Source organism: Myodes glareolus, chromosome 7, assembly GCF_982192425.1.
Source record: "Myodes glareolus chromosome 7, mMyoGla1.1, whole genome shotgun sequence".
NCBI lineage: Eukaryota > Metazoa > Chordata > Mammalia > Rodentia > Cricetidae > Myodes > Myodes glareolus.
In genome coordinates, this window is record NC_142032.1 from 25,701,164 (window position 1) to 25,719,014 (window position 17,851).

A 17,851-nucleotide genomic window follows, 5' to 3' on the forward strand; every position below is an offset into this window, starting at 1 on the left:
CAAGTGATTGAGGAATTCTAAATTTAACAAACAAGCAAGCACATCCTATCCTGTCCTCCACGGACAAGTGTCTGGAGACGGAGAGCTCACCGTATGGTCAGGTCAGTCTTCGCATAGCCGTCGTACTGAGTGCTCCTCTGCAGAGCATGCATATCCAGCTCAGGGCTGCCGCACACCAGAATCTCAACCTCTTCTGGACGAAGTAGCTGTCAATAACCATAAAAGTCATAATTTAAAAATGATGGTATTAAATGAAATTTGAACTATTTTAATCAAAGAATCAAATCAGAAATCATGACTTTTTTAGTAAATCAAATGATTTTTGTTGAAGAAGATGCCTTTCATTTATATTTTCCAACTACAGCAAGGTATTATGTTTCAAAAGGTTTGTATCTTATAAAACAGTAATTAGTAGTTTCAGAAAACCAAGACAGCTCTGCATGAAGCAAACTCAGCCTTCTCCGCCCTCGGCGCAGTACCGCTGTGCACTGACCTGCCTGCCCTCCCAGCTCTGCAGCACCCTGTGCACTGACTGCAGAGCTGCATTTACTCTGCTCTGCATCGCTCACGGCTTTCCACCATCCAGGTGAGTTTGTTCTAACCTGGAGATTAGATCTGAGAAATAGAGAATCCTATGCCATTTAATTTTTATTTTTCCTTTCTCTGTCTTCCCACTACCAGAGAGTCATAAAACTTAGTTTTAACTCAATGGTGCTTCTGTTTCAAAGGTACTTTCAGCAAATGTGTTGCAAAGATTTCTTGTGTGATATTTTGATTGCGTTCTGAATAGTAAAGCTTGCTTGGAGTCAGAGAGTGGAGCTAGCCACTAGCTGACCACAAAGGTTTGGAGGACTGTAGACAGAGAGGAGACAGGAAGGTCGTCAGGCAGGGTTGAGAGAGGATCTTGGCCCTTTTGGATGGAGGAATGGTAGAGGCAGGTAGCTGCTTCCTGCTTCTTTGATCTTTCAGATTCTTACCCTGATATTTGACTCCCAATTTTTGGTTGTTAAAGATTAATTAGATTAACACTTCAGAGGTTACTCTAAAACAGTGGTCTCAAACTTTCTAATGCTGCGAACCTTTAATACAGCTCTTCATATTGTGGTGACCCTCAACCATAAAACCATTTTGTTACTACTTCATAACTGCAATTTTGCTACTGCTATGAATTGTAATGTAGATATCTAATATGAAGGATATCTGATATGTGACCCCTGTAAAAGGGTCCTTGGACCCCTAAAGGGCTTGCAATCCACAAGTTGAGAACCACTGCTCTAAAACAAACTGTAAAGAGCTAAGGTACTTGCCCCTGCCCACAAAGTAACCTTGATAGTCCATTCCTTTCTTCTTTAAAACAACCGAAATGAAAAGCTATTCCAATCTCTCCTAATAAAGCAGAAGGGACACACGAAAGGAATGACGGCACACGCTGGGTGTATGAGGTGAAGGAGTCATTGATATTTACAATATGGAAGTCTAAGTCCAGTTACCATCATGAGTCTACCATGCTTCTGCAGATGACTACAGACCCAAGGCTGCTGATAGACTCTGGAGTAGGCACGGAACACCCTCCTTGCTCAGTGAGAAGTGTCCTTTTCCCTGGAGCTAGGCATTTACTCTCCTTTTGTGCTTTGTTCCTGAGTCTTAACATCCACTTACAGCTTTTAAAGTTCTAATTTAAGGCATAGCAGAAGGAAGAAAGATCTGAAGTCACGTTTTTCTCTCTCTAGCAGAGAAAGGCTGAAACAGGAGCACTACTGTTACTTCTAACTCTATTTTTTAAAAGTAGAAAACATTTTCTACTTTTAAAAGCTCATTTACCAAGATATTTAAGGAATTATCTGCTATACCATCACAAAACCTAATTGAAGATTTAAGACTTTAAACTCACCATTAGGGCATTTGAAGCACACACACTATGGAATCCACAATAAAATGCAGCAAATTGCTTATAGATAGATTTGTTCAAAAGGAAGTCTGTATAAAGCTGTACATATTCTGGAAAGCAATTTCACATTGTTACATAGTCATAGTAAATGAAAAGTGCTAATTCTCTGCAATTAAAAATGGCATCTAACTTACCTCTTCTATTCTGATTGGTAACTGGAATCTTATCACCCCCTGGCTTTAAGTTATAGGACTTAATTATTCCAAATTCTTCTTGAAAAACCTGATGGGCGATACCATGATATGTTTATTGGTACTGATGGTGGAACACTGGACTTCAGTGAGTAGATCTGTACAACAGTCCTGTCCCTCCCTTTAGACACGCAACTGCCAAAAGCCTAAACTATATGACTCAGAGGTGTCATTCTGAGGTGAAAAAAGCAGGTTCTTAATTCTTCCTGTTAAATACAGTTAACTCCTTTAAAGAAGCTCACAAAACTTGTATGGCAAGTAAGAGAGGTGGAAATGAGTGTTTTGGTCTGACTTATTAGCTTTGCCTAAACTTCCTGTGTTGGGGTGATTCAGTAGGCTAACTTTAGTAAAAAGGAATATGCAACTGACTAGCAGAGTGCCAAGCCCTTGCTGGATGCATTTCCGCATGCTTATCTGTACGTGTCTGCTGGACTGTCTCTATTACATTACTAGCTTTGATCCTTTTAAAATGAACTGAAATAGGGCCTTTCTGTGTAGCCCAAGCTGTCCTCAAAATCCCAGTTCTGCCTCAGTTTCCTGAGTGCCAGGACCCCTGCTGCACTGCTACATGAGACTTAAAATCTTTGTCTTAAGATTCTATGTGTTCAGTCATCCTTGTTCATCCAACAGCAAGTGTTTGTGACAGCATTTTCATATTGGATGCACAGCTGACAAAAAGCGTATGCTCTCATCAGTACCTGGAATGTTGAATAGAAATCTTCTTCAACATTGCCTTCGTAGGATAAGAGTTCCTTTAATCCATGGGCCAATTCCTGTAAAAACAAATCTGTGACCTGTCTTTTACAGTCAACCGGCGTTCCTTCAGATTGTAAGGAGACAGACTGTGAGCCCCTTACTGTGAGTCTAAGACTATGGTAAACTCACACTTTAAAAGAAACATTGGCGGTATGATACTTGTTAATGATTTCCACCATTCACAGCTGGGGAAAACTGAAGTTCATGCAGGAGGGAATTATCTAGTTCATACTGGAGAGCTAACCCGATGGCCCATTCTTAAGCAAACAGGTGTTGAGCTCTACTATGATTTCCAGTGTAATTCCTGGCTCTCTGCCACACAACTGTTTGTGGATTTGTAGTAGTTCTCACTTTCAACTTATACATAAATATTCTTAAAAATGTGCTGCTATTTTAGCATGCATTGTTTAAACATTAGACATACAGGTCACATATGTTAAGGGCTTAATGTTTCATTTTTTTCAAGCTGAAAAATTATTATTAATTTATATGAAATTCTTTGAAAAAATAAATAATGTCATGGGTTGCAATAATCTTACATACTTTACATAATAAATTTCTATTTCATTAAAAGCGCAGGAGTGAGGGCCTGAGATTTGACAGGGTGGCGGTGATTTTATCATGACTACTGTAATATGTATATTACCCATGACTACACACTGCAATGCTAGGAAACACAAAGAGAACATGAAAGTCTACCATCAGAAATGGATGGAAAAGCAGGCCCAAACCCGACTGACAAAATAATGGCTGCATTTTGGTAAGGAATGATGCCTCTCGCTCCATACTCTGCTCCTCTTCCTGCAGGGGAAATGATCCTAATTCTACCCAGTCTTCTGGATCCTCCTCATTTGGTATGATGCCCACAGTCCACATGGGAGGTCCTTCCATGATGCCAGTGATAGACTCTTCTCCTGGGATGATGTGTATGGGACCTGTTTTTGGAATGAGGCCACTCACGCACGGAAGGTCACATGCCCATGATACCTGAGTCTCCAATGACTAGACTGTCTGCTTGCCCCATGATGGTGCCTACTCATCCTGGCATGACTTGACTGGACAGATAACAACAGAGGGGCTCTTTATCAGTTTTGTGTTACTTGTTTTGCCAGAAGATCATGGTGCTGCATCTGAATGGTTCCTAGTGGCACAACAAGGGATATGTCTCCCTATTACTAGCAGAGAGGACAGTCTTGGATGGGAGAAGTGGGATAAAAAATGTATTTTTCACTTGTACTGTGAAATGTGAAAATAAAATTGCCAGATTTTTATTTTTGAAAGCACATATTTTTATACAAATCTAGGTCAGTAGAGATTTGATATTTCTGTCACCATTAAAAAGATTTATTTAAAATTATGTGTATTTGTGTAAGTTTGTGTATGAGTATGTGTACATGTGTGCTGGTGTCTGCAGAGGCCAGAGGTGTTGGATTTCCCCAGAACTGGTATTACAAGTAGTTGATATGGGCACCAGGAATGAACAGGGGACTTGTTCTTAATTATTAATAAAAAACATCCTATTATTCCCATAAGGACATTAGTGCTCAGAGAGGTTAAATAACTCACCCAAGTTCACAGAGCCAATAGGTGGCATGGTCTGGATTCAAATCTATGCTCGTCAGACTTGAAATCTGATCTGTAAGAGCTTAAGTACATTGGAAAATAGGTGGCTATCTCTGTAAGGATATGTGTGTGTTGGGGGAGTGGGCTGAAAGCAAGATGGAAAAGAGGTCTAAAAGGGAAGGCTATTTTAAAGTAAGAATAGCATTGAAGACTGTATAAAGAGGCATTTATCATTACATGACTACAAGACGTCAGTAACATACTTACAGGCATAATCTGACACAAGTCATCAATGGTAACACTGCAGATGCCTACTGGTGTATTTTGATCACTAGGTACGGTGGGAGGGCTCAGTAATTTCTTGTAACAGCAGGGAGGAAAACGAATATCCAAGGTGATGCTGTTATAAACAGCTAGTCCCATGAGCTATGCATACTAAATGTTAAGTATTAACATAAAATCCATGACAACAAATGAGTTTTGAATTATGCAGCACTTCTCACACTTCCTTCAGATCTAACACTGACTTTCTTAGTCCAACATACCTTTCTTCTTTCTTGAATTTCCCTTTATTTACATACTATAATTCTTGATTAGCAAAAGTCATGGGAAACATGTTAATTTAATAGGATTTAATGATTTCAGGCATTCCTATAAATTATATAATTATATAAAAATTGCTAAATTTAAGCAAGCATGTTGGTGGTTTTATAAGCAGCACCCAGATTTTTATTCACTGCAGAATACAGCACTGATTTTACAAGTTGCCATATTTAGCTATTCAACGCTTAAATAAAACCGTGTTAAAGGAGCTGGAATGAACAAGCATATGAATGTACAAATACTGTTAATGAAATAGTGTGAGTAGACTCATATATAAAACTTGAAGGGCTAGCTGAAATATCCTATTTATACAGCAGAAGATAACATCCATTTGCTGCAAAGGGGGTTTAAATCAAATTTCATAGTATGTAAATGGTCAGTTATCATATTAAAGTTACTTAAAAAGTAATTCATTTTATAGATTCAAAAAGAAACCTACACACATAGGCCTAGCAAATTTCTGTAAACACCCCTAAATTCAGTTTGCAAAGGTAAAATGAGGGCTGGCAACATAAGAAATAGCTATACTGTTTCTCGAGTAACCACGTAGGCAGACTAGTGTGTGGGAGAAGAAGATAATGAAAATATGTTCAGATGTACTTACATAATCAGGATAGTAGCAATGATGATAATAATAATACTACCACAGTATCATAATTTATAATTTTCTAAGATTCTACTCTGCTGATAACTTCTGATCATTTTTCATTTAAAAAATTTAAATGCTAGATTCCTAAAACCTAATGCACAGTGAGGAAGCAGGTTAACAGGCTTTGCTATGGAGCCCTCTCACATACAGAAATACTCCACACTAAATCAGCCTATTCTGGGGAACGGGTGTGGTAACTTCACTGTTGTGTCACTGAGTGCTCTGCACTGTGCACACTCTGAAACCTGCATGTGCACACTTCTCTACTGTGTTCAATATCCTTGTTGGTATAGGCAATTCTACTTTTAAAATGTCACTGTATTAATGTTCTTGATATAATCTCTACAATATTTTACCATCATTATTTTGTTTTATTGCTCTATTTCTTGTAAACACTAAGACTTTACCATATTTTAAAATAACTGTAATCAAATACTAAATAATTGTGTGAGTATAATTGTAGGCGCCTTGTTTGGCATGAGATGTATACATAGAGATATGCTTACTGTGATCTTTTGGGTAGCAACTGAGTAAAAACTACCAATATCGTGATAGGAGACGACTGCAATTCATGATTTTATGGATAGCACTATTTCAAAAGTGATAGCTGACTTATACAACTCTGAGCTATGACGTAAGACCTTCAAAGCATGCTAACCACATGCATCAAGAAGTTCAAATCGGTCATTAGTCAACAGTACCAGATTAGTGGGACACACTCAAGTGAGAACTGTAAACAACAGAAAACAGTAGTCCATGCATTGTTGGCATTCTTGGATATTGTGGAATCTGTTGCTTTGGACGTTGGCCATGACAATCTATAAAACATTTCAAATTAACTTGCCTATCTCAATGTGTAGTTTTGTTTCCTGCTGCTTTTTGTTTCATTTACTCTTTCAACTTCAAATGCATCCTCAGGGTGTAATCACAATAGACGCAGCGCAGGCCGTTTGTGGGTGGGTGCTCCGTATGGCTGCTGCTTTGTAGCAGGTCCACAACACCTTAGCCTTCCATTCCTCTCATCACTCTCCCGCTTCAATTCCTACCTCTACCTTAAGACCCCACTCCCCTTATTTTTATACTAATTTTGGTTTTAATGAAGTCACACACCCCTTAGTACTTATTAATATCACGCTGCATGGCTCTCTAACAGAGAATAAACGAGCGAAATTGCACTTAAATGCTAAGCTTCCCAAAGTTGGAACGTTTTCTCTTTTAGCTAACACATCTTCTGCACTTGCTCATCTACTTCCTCTTCTTCATTTTCCAGACAATTATATTTCATGTAATTTAAAAAGTTAATGTACAAGGCATCTTGTCTAATATCTAACATCTCTTTAACCCTTCCAATGTAGGGATAAATTACACAATACACCTGAGATAGAGGTGAGAGGATGGTAAATGGATCCATAACATTAAAAATTTAATTAATTTAAACAATTATGTATGTTTTAAATATTTCTCATTGCATTTACTTTTTAACTTCTTAGGGTTACCTTCTTCATGTGTCAGGATTTCAGAGTACATTAAAAGATCTATATTTAATTCTTGCAATTTCAATTTAGTAAGCTGAGTAAACTGACCACAAAACAAGAACAGAAGATACTTTATTACAAATGGAAAATACTCCATTTTATTTTTAAAATGTTTTAGATTTTTAATAATTTTGATATTTAAGTAATCATTTTGAGATAAGGGAGAAAAATCTGAAATTCAGCCAGTTCTTTAATGTATTGAAGCTATGATTATGGAGATGTGATATTACATATTATACAAATTAGAGAATCTAATTAATAAATTTGATAATGTTTAATTTTCTAAAACAACATTTTTCTAAAATACAGATTAAAAAAAAACTTAAAACAAATCCCTAGTTCAGTAGCACCTCCTAGTGGACAGTTTAAAGGATACAATTCCAACCAATCGGAATTCAGAATAGTTATCACATTTAAAGCTGCTAAACCAATGGCAGTGTGAATCCTTGTGGTATGTAAACATGCCTGGAAAGAGAAAACACAATTTGTGCACAGAATAAAAGTGATGGTAAAATACACATGGTAACTACTGAAAGCAAAACATTGTAGTAACAGTTCTGCTACAAACCATCATTCATGTTAAAAATTTAGCAGACTACATTTGCACATCTTAGTAAAATACATGTGGAAGGCATTTTATTTTTCTTTGATATCTTGAGTTGAAGATAAATGGTATAAAATAATCAGGTAACTTCATAAAAACTATAGCTTTATAGCTCATGAGGGAAATAAATTTTGAGCATTATCTGCACACTACAATCTGTCTTTGCCAACCCTGTCTCATATCACCAGATTTTACACATGCACCTATGTTATCTATAATATATATATGTGAGCCCTATAAAATGTAGAAATTCTCCTTTGAAGGAAGCATTCAGAAGATGCTAATAATTGCGTAGGCAGTTCCTCTAAATAAAATAAAATTTGAAGATTTATGTCCTAAAAACAATTAACTCATGAATTACTATCTCTTTTTGTCTATTTGTGCTATATACACGTGTGTATACATATTCGTATGTGTGTGGGTGCCATAGGTTAATGTCAGGCGTTTTCCTTAATCACATTCCACCTTATTTTGAAACAGAGTCTCCCATTGAATCTGGTGCTCACCAGTTAAAACAGACTAGTTGTCTAGGCTCTAGGGTCCTCCCATCTGTCTCCCCAGTGCTGGGGTTACAGAAGTGACATGGATGCTGGGGATCGAAGCTGAGACCCTCATGCTTGCACAGCCAGTGCTTCACTGACTAAACCATCTCCCCAGAACACACTATTTCTTAAAATGATTCACTATTTAATGAACGAAGCTTCCTAAACTAGTATAGAAAAAAACTGTAGGCTTGCTTTCAAATTCTGAATGTCTTTTATTTCAATGCCATACTTTCATGCATTTGGTTTATTCAAGAGATGTATGGTTATCTCCATACAAATTCTTCATTTACAGTTGATGAAAATGTCAGGGTTGCTACTGAACTCTAACAAGCCTGGAGATACTGTGGGACCCTGTAAAGACTTGTCACTCGTATTGGTTTAATAAAACACTGATTGGTCAGTAACCAGGTAGGAAATATAGGTGGGGCAACCAGAATAGGAGAGTTCTGGGAAGAGGAAAGGCTCAGTCTGCAGTCGTCACCCAGACCCAGAGGAAGCAAGATGAGAATGCCTCACTGATAAAAGGATAAAAGCCATGTGGCTAACACAAACAAAAATTATGGTTAATATAAGAGTTAATTAATAAGAATCCTGAGCTAATAGGCCAATCAGTTTATAATTAATGTTGGCTGCTGTGTGCTTCCTTGGGATTGAACGGCTACGGGATTGGGTGGGACAGAAACTTCTGTCAACATTGAGAGACACTGGTCACAAATATTACACACTCACCATAATCTGGATGGAAAATCTGGCGAATTAGAAGAAGGAACCATTCTTTAGTCAAGCCACCCATATCCAGTCCAGCTTCACCTACAAATGTAACTTTCAACTTCTTCTTCAAGTCTGCTCTTTTCCGGGTTAACTATTTGAAGAAGTTATGTAGTAATGGAGAACAAAGAGCAATGAAAAGGGTATTCATTTGTTTTTAATTTTGGGAACAATATTAGGTAGACTTTAGCTTATTTTTACTTCCATAAACATCCGTCTATCTATCCATCCACCCATCCATCCATGTTGCCGGACACAACAAGCTAGGTATTATTATATTTATTTTATAGATGAGAAAAAAATAGCAGTCAGATGCCTTAATAAAGGTTACAATCCCCAAGAATCACAGTGCATCCAAATTTTTAATTTAGTAGATGATAATACAAAATAATTTTTCATGTCCCCTTTCTCTTTCAACACTAAATTAAGAAAATGACATATATAATAGCCATTTTCTCCTCTTAACTACATGATGGTCGGACTCTGCAATATACATACATGGGTCAGTGTTTGCGTGAATCTAAATATCCATCCCTATAGGTCAGACCTGCAAGTTTATAGATGAGCAATCTGAGGTCTGGAGAATTTAAAATGACTTGTTACACACATAATCAGAAAGAGAGATGAGTGGGTTTAGAATCCAGGTAGCATACTAAGAAACATAAATTATACATTTAAGTATTCTACATCAACTCCTCTAAGTAATTAACCAACCATTAATAAACATTAAGATGAAATAAAGCTTATTTATAGAAAATTTATCTCAACTATCAGAATTTTTGGAAGCATATGCATTGGCACATAGAAATAATAACAATAAAATTTTAGTAATAAGTTACATAATTGAATTTTTTTAATCAACACCATTTTGGGATGAATTATACCTCATCAAGTGAGTCGCTAACCAGATGTGTCCGCCTTACTTTCATATTTAGGAATAACATATTCATGTCAGGTCTTTGTCTTCGAGATACTTTATCCACCAGACTTTGCTAATTAAATAAGAAAGCAAACATTTTCACTTTACTTAAATTATAATTTTATTTAAAACACATTAGTCAAAATAGCTTAATTCTTGTTTATGTTATCTCTTATGTAAATAATTTCATAAATCAACTACATATATTTTAACTTGTAAAAGATTATTACTTTATTTTGGAACAATGATAGCCAGTAGGTATCAAAATCTTGCTCAACTTTTATAGTGAGAAGGCTGCACTGCCATTTCAACAGGCCTCAGACCTTCAAAGGCAAAGTCTGTTGTGTAATAAAAGGGGGACATTTAGCTGGATGGTGGCAGCGCATGCCTTTAATCCCAGCACTCGGGAGGCAGATCAGGCAGATCTCTGTGAGTTTGAGGCCAGCCTGGCCTACAAAGTGAGTTTCAGGACAGCCAGGTCTACACAGAGAAACCCTATCTCGAACCCCCCCCCCCAAAGTTGGGGGAGCGTTTAACCAATTCAGGTATTTTTAACAATAAACTCAGGCTTAATCTATTTTAGATAGTGAATTTACTCTAAAAAATAATCTCTTAGAAAGTAAAAAATTAACGTACCTATGGTGTCAGGGACTCAGCAATGATCAGACTTTTTACAATAATAGTTCTACTTTTGGGAATTTTGAAGATCAGAAAAACATTTTATTCCAGAAGATACTCATAAAAATATTATTCATAAAAGCAAAGCTTTAGAACTACCCTAAGCAGATCTAGTTAGTGGAATATAATGCAGCTACTAAAAATGAGTAGGAAAACTATGTAAGCAGTTTGAACAGGGATCAAAATTATGCATATAACACTGCTTTATCTTTGTTGTTTTTAAAGACTACCAAAAGAAAATTTACCAAAATGTTAAAACAGAAATAATGATACAGATATGACAGATTTGAAAAATTCATTTTTCATGTTTTTTCAAAATATAAGCACTGAGTATATAAAAACCAACATATTAAAATATATAAGAAATATATAAATATCATTTATTATACAAAATCAACATGCTTGTATATTTACTTATCTAGACAATGATGACTGGACTATTTAATTGTCTTTGGTGACGATGAAGATGAATTCTGTACAGATAAGGATGAATGTTTCAGACATCTAAAGTATAGTAATTTTGCATTCCCCAAATCTATAGAGTTTGAGACTTCCTCCAGACCTCCAATATCCAATGTTAAGACTTAGTAGCTTTTTGCTTTTCTGGGCCCTGTCTTACCAAGGGAGTCTATGTTCCTGGACTATGTTCATGTGTCTATGTAAAAGGTCTTTTGTCTTACCCTTCTTTTGTTGTCTTCTCTTTCTGTTCTTGCCCCTAAACAGCTGGCACATGTTGGCACTGACTGCACTTACCCTGATGCTCACGGGGACAAGCTCAGCAGTTCTTTCCACTGGAAATGCCTATCTGCCATGACAATGCTCCAAATGAAAGAGACTGAGGAAGGTAGAACTTTTGACAGTCTTACAGAACTTATTTTTGCAGTTTCAGACTATAGTATCAGCTGTGTCAGGAGAGTCCCCAGTCATTTATTTGAGTGGCACAACAGGAAGAAGCTGTGAGAACTAACACAGCTCTCTTGAGTCTTTAGTCTCTACTCCCTCCCATGTTCTGTGAAAACATATCTGCTGCTCTCCTTTCCAGTAGAAGAAATGCAGCACAGAAAGATCCTGATTCGTTAAACATGAGTGGCAGGGGATTGTTAAGAGAATTTGGATGAACCAGCCATCTCTATTTTACTTAAACTATAGTAAACCATATAGCCAAAGTTGAAAAAAACTTAAGAAAAAAAAAAACATGACTTAGAAATGCAACTAAGCCAAAATATCTAGATGATTAGCTATACATATTAACCCTTGAGCCGGTATCTGGTGCTGAATACACCAAATTAAACTCATTCTTCAGGGGCAGTGTGGCTTTGGAATTATCTTTGGAGCCATAGGCAATACAATTTCTTCTAATATTCTTGTACTCAATGCAAGCTGATTTTTGAAGCTTATCAGGCACCAAAACCTTTGTCCTTGTCTGTGACAGAAAAAAAAAATTCAGGGAACTAAGTTGCTGAATAAATTATTCTTATTTTTATATTTTGAAATATCAAAATTTATACTTTGTTTTTATACTTTTGAACAAAACATGGAAATCATTTCTTCCTATTCTGTGTTTTTCTTTATACTTTAAGAAGACTACAGCCAAGCTTCTCTTTGGTTTTGAAAAGTGCATACAGTCTTGTTACACGGCAGGAGCTTGAGATGCACAGGTGTGAGGATGGACAGTCTGGGCACTTCCTGCGCTACAATGAACACAGTGGTAGGCAGTACTGAGGCCCAGGGGTAAACTTCATTTTGTTCTACAATTTTCCAAAAGTCTGTCCTACTTTCTGTGTGTTTCCCATGTATTGAGAAGCAATTAAAAAAAACTTTCCCTTTCTTTGTGCATATTTCTTAGTCCTTTAGACATATACTTAGGATTGTAGCATCTAATGTCTTGGTTGTTTCTGGTTTTCATGAACTCCAGAGAATGTTATAGTGTGAGTGATTTGTGTTAAGGCCCTCCTGGTCTCACCATGGTTTCCAGTGATATTTCTCTAGCTACCTGGAATAGGAGCTCTATACAAAATGAATTCCAACAAGCTCCTCAAATCTGGGTCTATCAGAAACATTTCTGCTGTATTTATAATGTAATCGGAAGCTGGTTAGATGAGAGTGTTCCATCTCCCATATTGTGAACAGGGTTACCATGTGGGGTAATAACACAGATTATATTTTTAACAAATCCTGATTACACTAAAACAATCACAAGACATTTAACTTATTTACTATTTACGGTATTGATTACAGTCAGCACAAATAGGTTTCATAACCGGCTTACCCTTGCGATGCTTATCATCTGTTGTTCTGAGTCTCTCTGAATAATGACTTTTTTTGCAGTTATAGAAATAACGAATGGGTACTGACAGAAGGAAAACCTGCTCAACAAGCGAAAACAGAAAAAGCAAAATGGTGCATTTTTAGCAAAATTACACTAAGGGAACCTAAGGTACCTTGCAATATAAAACATTACTTTTGTGTGGTGCTTTACCATTTACAAAAAAATTTATGTGCATGATTTTATATCCATAAACCCATGAAAAATGCATCATTCCTGAAAGTGCAGTGCCTCAATTCCCTGTAGGAAGCCGCAGCTAACTTTCTAAATGTGTGCTAGTCACTGACACCATTCACACAAATCGTTTCCATTTTCAGAGCCACCTATACTATCATCTGTGAAAAACATGGCCAACAGCAGGGTAAGGAGGCAAAAGTGTTGATGGTGGAGAAATAGGACAGAATATTTACATGTTCAAATGAATATAAAATTTAATATCCAAGAACTATTTCTGATGTGTTAAAATCAGAAGTGAGAAAATACAGCAATAATAGCATACAAAAAGGAGTCATAAATTTAAGAGCAATAGAATAAAAAGTTAGAAAAATGTTGGTAAGTACTATATTTAATGGTATAAAAATATGAAATGCATGGACTTATAAAGATATAAATTGTTATCAAAGAATATGGAAATAACTTGGCTCCCAGGTCAGAGTTAAGTCTTATACTATGCAAGCCACAATGCACACAGACATAAATGCACGTGGAAAGAATGAATATGGCAGCAGCGATAGTTTGGGAGGTAGACTCCCATCAGAAGGGGCTGCTGTGTGTGCTGGGGTAGAGCTCAGCGGCAGAAGTGCAATGAAACCCTCGATATTAGCTGTTCTCCACCTGAACACAGTAGGTGGTCTATCTGCAGCCACTGGTTGCAAAGAAGACATGAGAAAGAAGGGACAGCCCGATGTACTGAACATCGGACAGCTTTGTCTCTGACTACAAATTGATAATAAACCAAACTTGTTCAGTAACTAGTTTAACTACTACTAATAATAGTAGTAACTGAATGATTAATGCTAACCGAAAGTTTGGAAATAAAAGAAAATACAATGAACTTAAAAAGGATATATGTTGGTTTCATTATATACTTTAAAACAGTGCTTCTCAACCTTCGTCATTTTGGTACATGAAAAGAAAATACTATGTGTATGTGCATGAAGTACCCAGATAAACAGCCCACGGTCAGTAGTGACTTGCTCTGAGATCCAGATCCCATTCTAGATCCCAGCTGACTGCCAATGGCAGCCAGGATCACCTGGAACACTGTGGGGCACACTGCTGGTGTGGGGCACACTGCTGGTGTGGGGCACACTGCTGGTGCGGGGCACACTGCTGGTGTGGGGCACACTGCTGGTGTGGGGCACACTGCTGGTATGCTGCCCTGCGACTGGAAGGAGCTCTGTATTAAAAGTTGTCAAGGAAACAGTGCAACTCTTAGCTGTTTTATGGTCACAATTATGTTAAAATAGAAAGAAAAGTCTTGGTAAGAGAAACTCTACCAAGAAAATATTCCTCAGATTGATTATAGTCTTTAGAAAAAAATCATTTCCAGTTTTGATAGTTCATATTGCACTGAGATTTGATCAGAGGGCCATTATAAATTTTCGGTCAATTCTGGTAGAATTCCTGGAAAGCTGAATCAATCCATGTGTATATCTGAGCTCTCTGAGTTATTTATATCTATAATTACATCTCTTCATCTTCTTAAGAAAAGTCTCCTGGATATTTTATGTTTGGGAAATAAATTACATTTGAGATAGGATTGATAATTTAATCCAAATGTGGATAAAAAGTATAGAGAACTCAAGAATTTTGCTACACATTCTGAAAACCTATTGCATTAAACTGTGAAGCTCCTTTCTCTTCCTTTCTATTATTTCTATAAGTAATTCAAAGTCACTATTTGGGTGAAGACTGAGGGAGAAGAAGCGGATGTGTATCAGTGGCCATATGTGTGTGATAATGAGTTAGATTAAGCACTGGTATACTATGGCCTCCAAGACAAGATGGCTCATCAGCAGTTTGTGTAAAGTCATCCGGAACAGTCATAGCCATTCACTTAGGTATTGTTTAGGACTGTTTCATGCTAAAATAGAAACATGTATTGTTCGCAGAACTGAAAATATTTATCTTCTGATACTTTAGAGAAAAAATTATGTAAGCTGCCCTTGAGCATAGAATACTAAGCTCCAAGAGACCGCGTACCTAGGGGAAGACCTCTCCTGTTCTTAAAAAGACGTTATTAACTAAAACAAAACTATATTAACAAGTGTATAAACTCAAAATGTACCAAAAATAAACCCGTTTTGACAGACACAATGATATTTTAAAGCTATGTATATGTTTATATGTACAGGAATTATATTATGTATAATAAAAACTTAAAATCCAGTTTTTTAAAAAAAATAACACTCTGTTAGAGAAATTTTGTTGACCATACCTGTGAGAATTTCCAAAGCTCTGCCAAGTATGATACTCTTCCATGAGATCAATGTGATCCAAGGTAGAATTATAGAAATCAGTGTAAGGAATAAGGGGAGGATGAACCAAATTGTTGGCAGTATCTGTGAAGATAAATTCTCATGTAGCGCTCCTTTCCAACATGTAGTGATCCAGTCTAACAATAAACACATTGTTTAGCATCTACTGGCTAGCTGTAACTTAAACTCCTGCTTTGCAGCTTTAACTTAAACTCCTGCTTTGCAGTTCCAACAAAAACGGCCATTTTTAACACTGTGGTCAAAATGCAGCTATTTCTTACTTAAAAAAAAAAGGATGATGAGGATCACAAAAATGTTTAGAGTGCAGATGGTCACCTAATCACCATTTCTCCACCAGTGTTGTCTCTTGTAGGAGTCCTCCGTAATTAGTGGGAGTTCATGTTTCCTCAGGAATTAGTACTTAATGGATCATATGTACTTAAGACCATAATATAAAATACTGGAGAAACAAAACTTTCCCTAGCTTTATAAATTTTTTTAATTTAAAAAATTTAAATTAAAAATTATATAATGTAAAATTCATAAACAAAACAGGAAGTAATTTTTTCTTCAAAATAATGGTTTACAAGTTAAAGCTGCCTCCCTAGCACTCAGAGATACTTAAGGTATACCCTGCTATTTCTCCCGAGACTAGTGAGGGCCAGAGACCAGCTGACACCTACTGAGCAAAGCCAGCACTTTGGAGGCTGATGGGATCCACCAGGAACACTTTGTCAGAGGTGGGAACTCTTCTGGCTTCGCAGGAAACAGACGCAGAGAAACAAACTGTAGCAACCTCTCTACCAGCTGTTTGAATTTCTTCTGGGATAATCTGGCAAAGATTTTGAAATAATTTCAATCAAAATTTTCATTTCTTATTTTGTCAAAATATTTTTTCTAGAGATCAAACTATATCCTATGCACACAGAATATAGACTATTCATTCTCTCAAATTATATTTATTAAGTTGACAACATTTCAAAAGATATAAAACCCTACCATGGGTACTGCTTCTCAAGTAAGAAATAAACACTCAGATTACTGCAGTGTCATTAATGTAACTTTAAGCTTTCAGTGTTTAGTCAGTTTCATGATTCACAGATCCTGCACTTGAAGACTAACCTGTATGCTAACATTTATCCCGTACACCACAGGTCAGCATTTGAGCTTGCATGGTTGTTTGTGGACATAAATCAACAGTGAGGACGTGGAGTCGTCTGGCATGCACGAATGAGGGCCAGCAAGGCAGAGCTATAACACGCGCATCGGTTCTCATGCTGGAACCCAGTGTCCTTTCTACAGTCTAGTAACATATTTTTCATTTTTTTTGTGATTTTTTTTCGCATAGCAGTATATACCTGTAATCCCTATAATTGGGAGGCTGAGACAGAGGGATTGTGAATTAGCAGTCCATTGGGATACATGGTAAGATCTAGACCAGCCTGAGGTACAGAGTGAGAGCCTGTCTCAAAAACCAAAAGCAAAAACTCAAATCCTACAGTGTAATAATTAAGTGCTGACTAGCTCCAATGAACAAGAAGGATGTCATGTGTTGTATAAAGAAAATGTGTGTGTGTTACAGCCATACTGGCATGGTTTATAGTGCAACCGTCATGACTTCAATTTAACCAATGAACTTACATGGAATGAAGTCAAGTATTAGCACTCATAAAGTGGATGCTTGGTGAGCAGACAGAACTGTACAGAGGCCCCTGAGCAAAGGCTCGGTGGCGTCTGCAGGTTCCTCGCTGACGGTGACTTTGCGAACACAGCTAGTGTGAAGAATGACAACTGACTGCACTGAGCTCGCATGGTGGAAATATTTCGCCCTTTTAGTTTTTATCTACCACAGAGAAAAGTCTGTTAATGTAAACACACTTCTGAGGGGAAGAAGTAATGTGCTTCTGCAATCTTGTATTTTTCATAAGGCAAAGAGAAAGCATCACACAAATAATAAGATGTGATAATAAACAGAGAAGAAATAAAAAGATATACAATAAAACAATGAGTGAACAAATCCAGTTGAACTGTACAAAAAAAAGAAATGTGCCACAGAAAAGTTGCAAATGATAGATATTTACAAGAATTTTCACAAAAACATTATTACTTAGATTAAAAATAGATTTTTATCTATCTTTTATGTATTACTAAATCATATATTTCATAACTGGCTTTTGAAACATTTCAAAGTATGAACATCATTCCTAAAAATCTTCAAAACATTCAAATATGGTAAAGGTTTACAGTAGCTTATCACAAAATTAGTAATATCACATTGAAAACTGA

At 36.7% G+C, this 17,851-nt stretch overlaps 1 protein-coding gene across 2 annotated transcripts in view; it reads right to left on the reverse strand.

Moving 5' to 3' along the window:
* Hectd2 (HECT domain E3 ubiquitin protein ligase 2) overlaps positions 1-17,851 on the reverse strand; it is a 69,996-nt gene that overhangs the window by 5,791 nt on the left and 46,354 nt on the right. For both annotated transcript variants that reach the window (XM_085693814.2, XM_085693812.2), the window contains exons 9-19: positions 16,249-16,397; positions 15,526-15,649; positions 13,029-13,125; positions 10,047-10,154; positions 9,124-9,256; positions 7,622-7,710; positions 4,726-4,884; positions 2,838-2,912; positions 2,083-2,170; positions 1,892-1,998; positions 91-206 (exon numbers count right to left, since the gene is read on the reverse strand). In XM_085693814.2, coding sequence (XP_085549940.2) covers positions 91-206; positions 1,892-1,998; positions 2,083-2,170; positions 2,838-2,912; positions 4,726-4,884; positions 7,622-7,710; positions 9,124-9,256; positions 10,047-10,154; positions 13,029-13,125; positions 15,526-15,649; positions 16,249-16,397 — 1,245 coding nt within the window. The remainder of the gene's footprint in view (positions 1-90; positions 207-1,891; positions 1,999-2,082; positions 2,171-2,837; positions 2,913-4,725; positions 4,885-7,621; positions 7,711-9,123; positions 9,257-10,046; positions 10,155-13,028; positions 13,126-15,525; positions 15,650-16,248; positions 16,398-17,851) is intronic.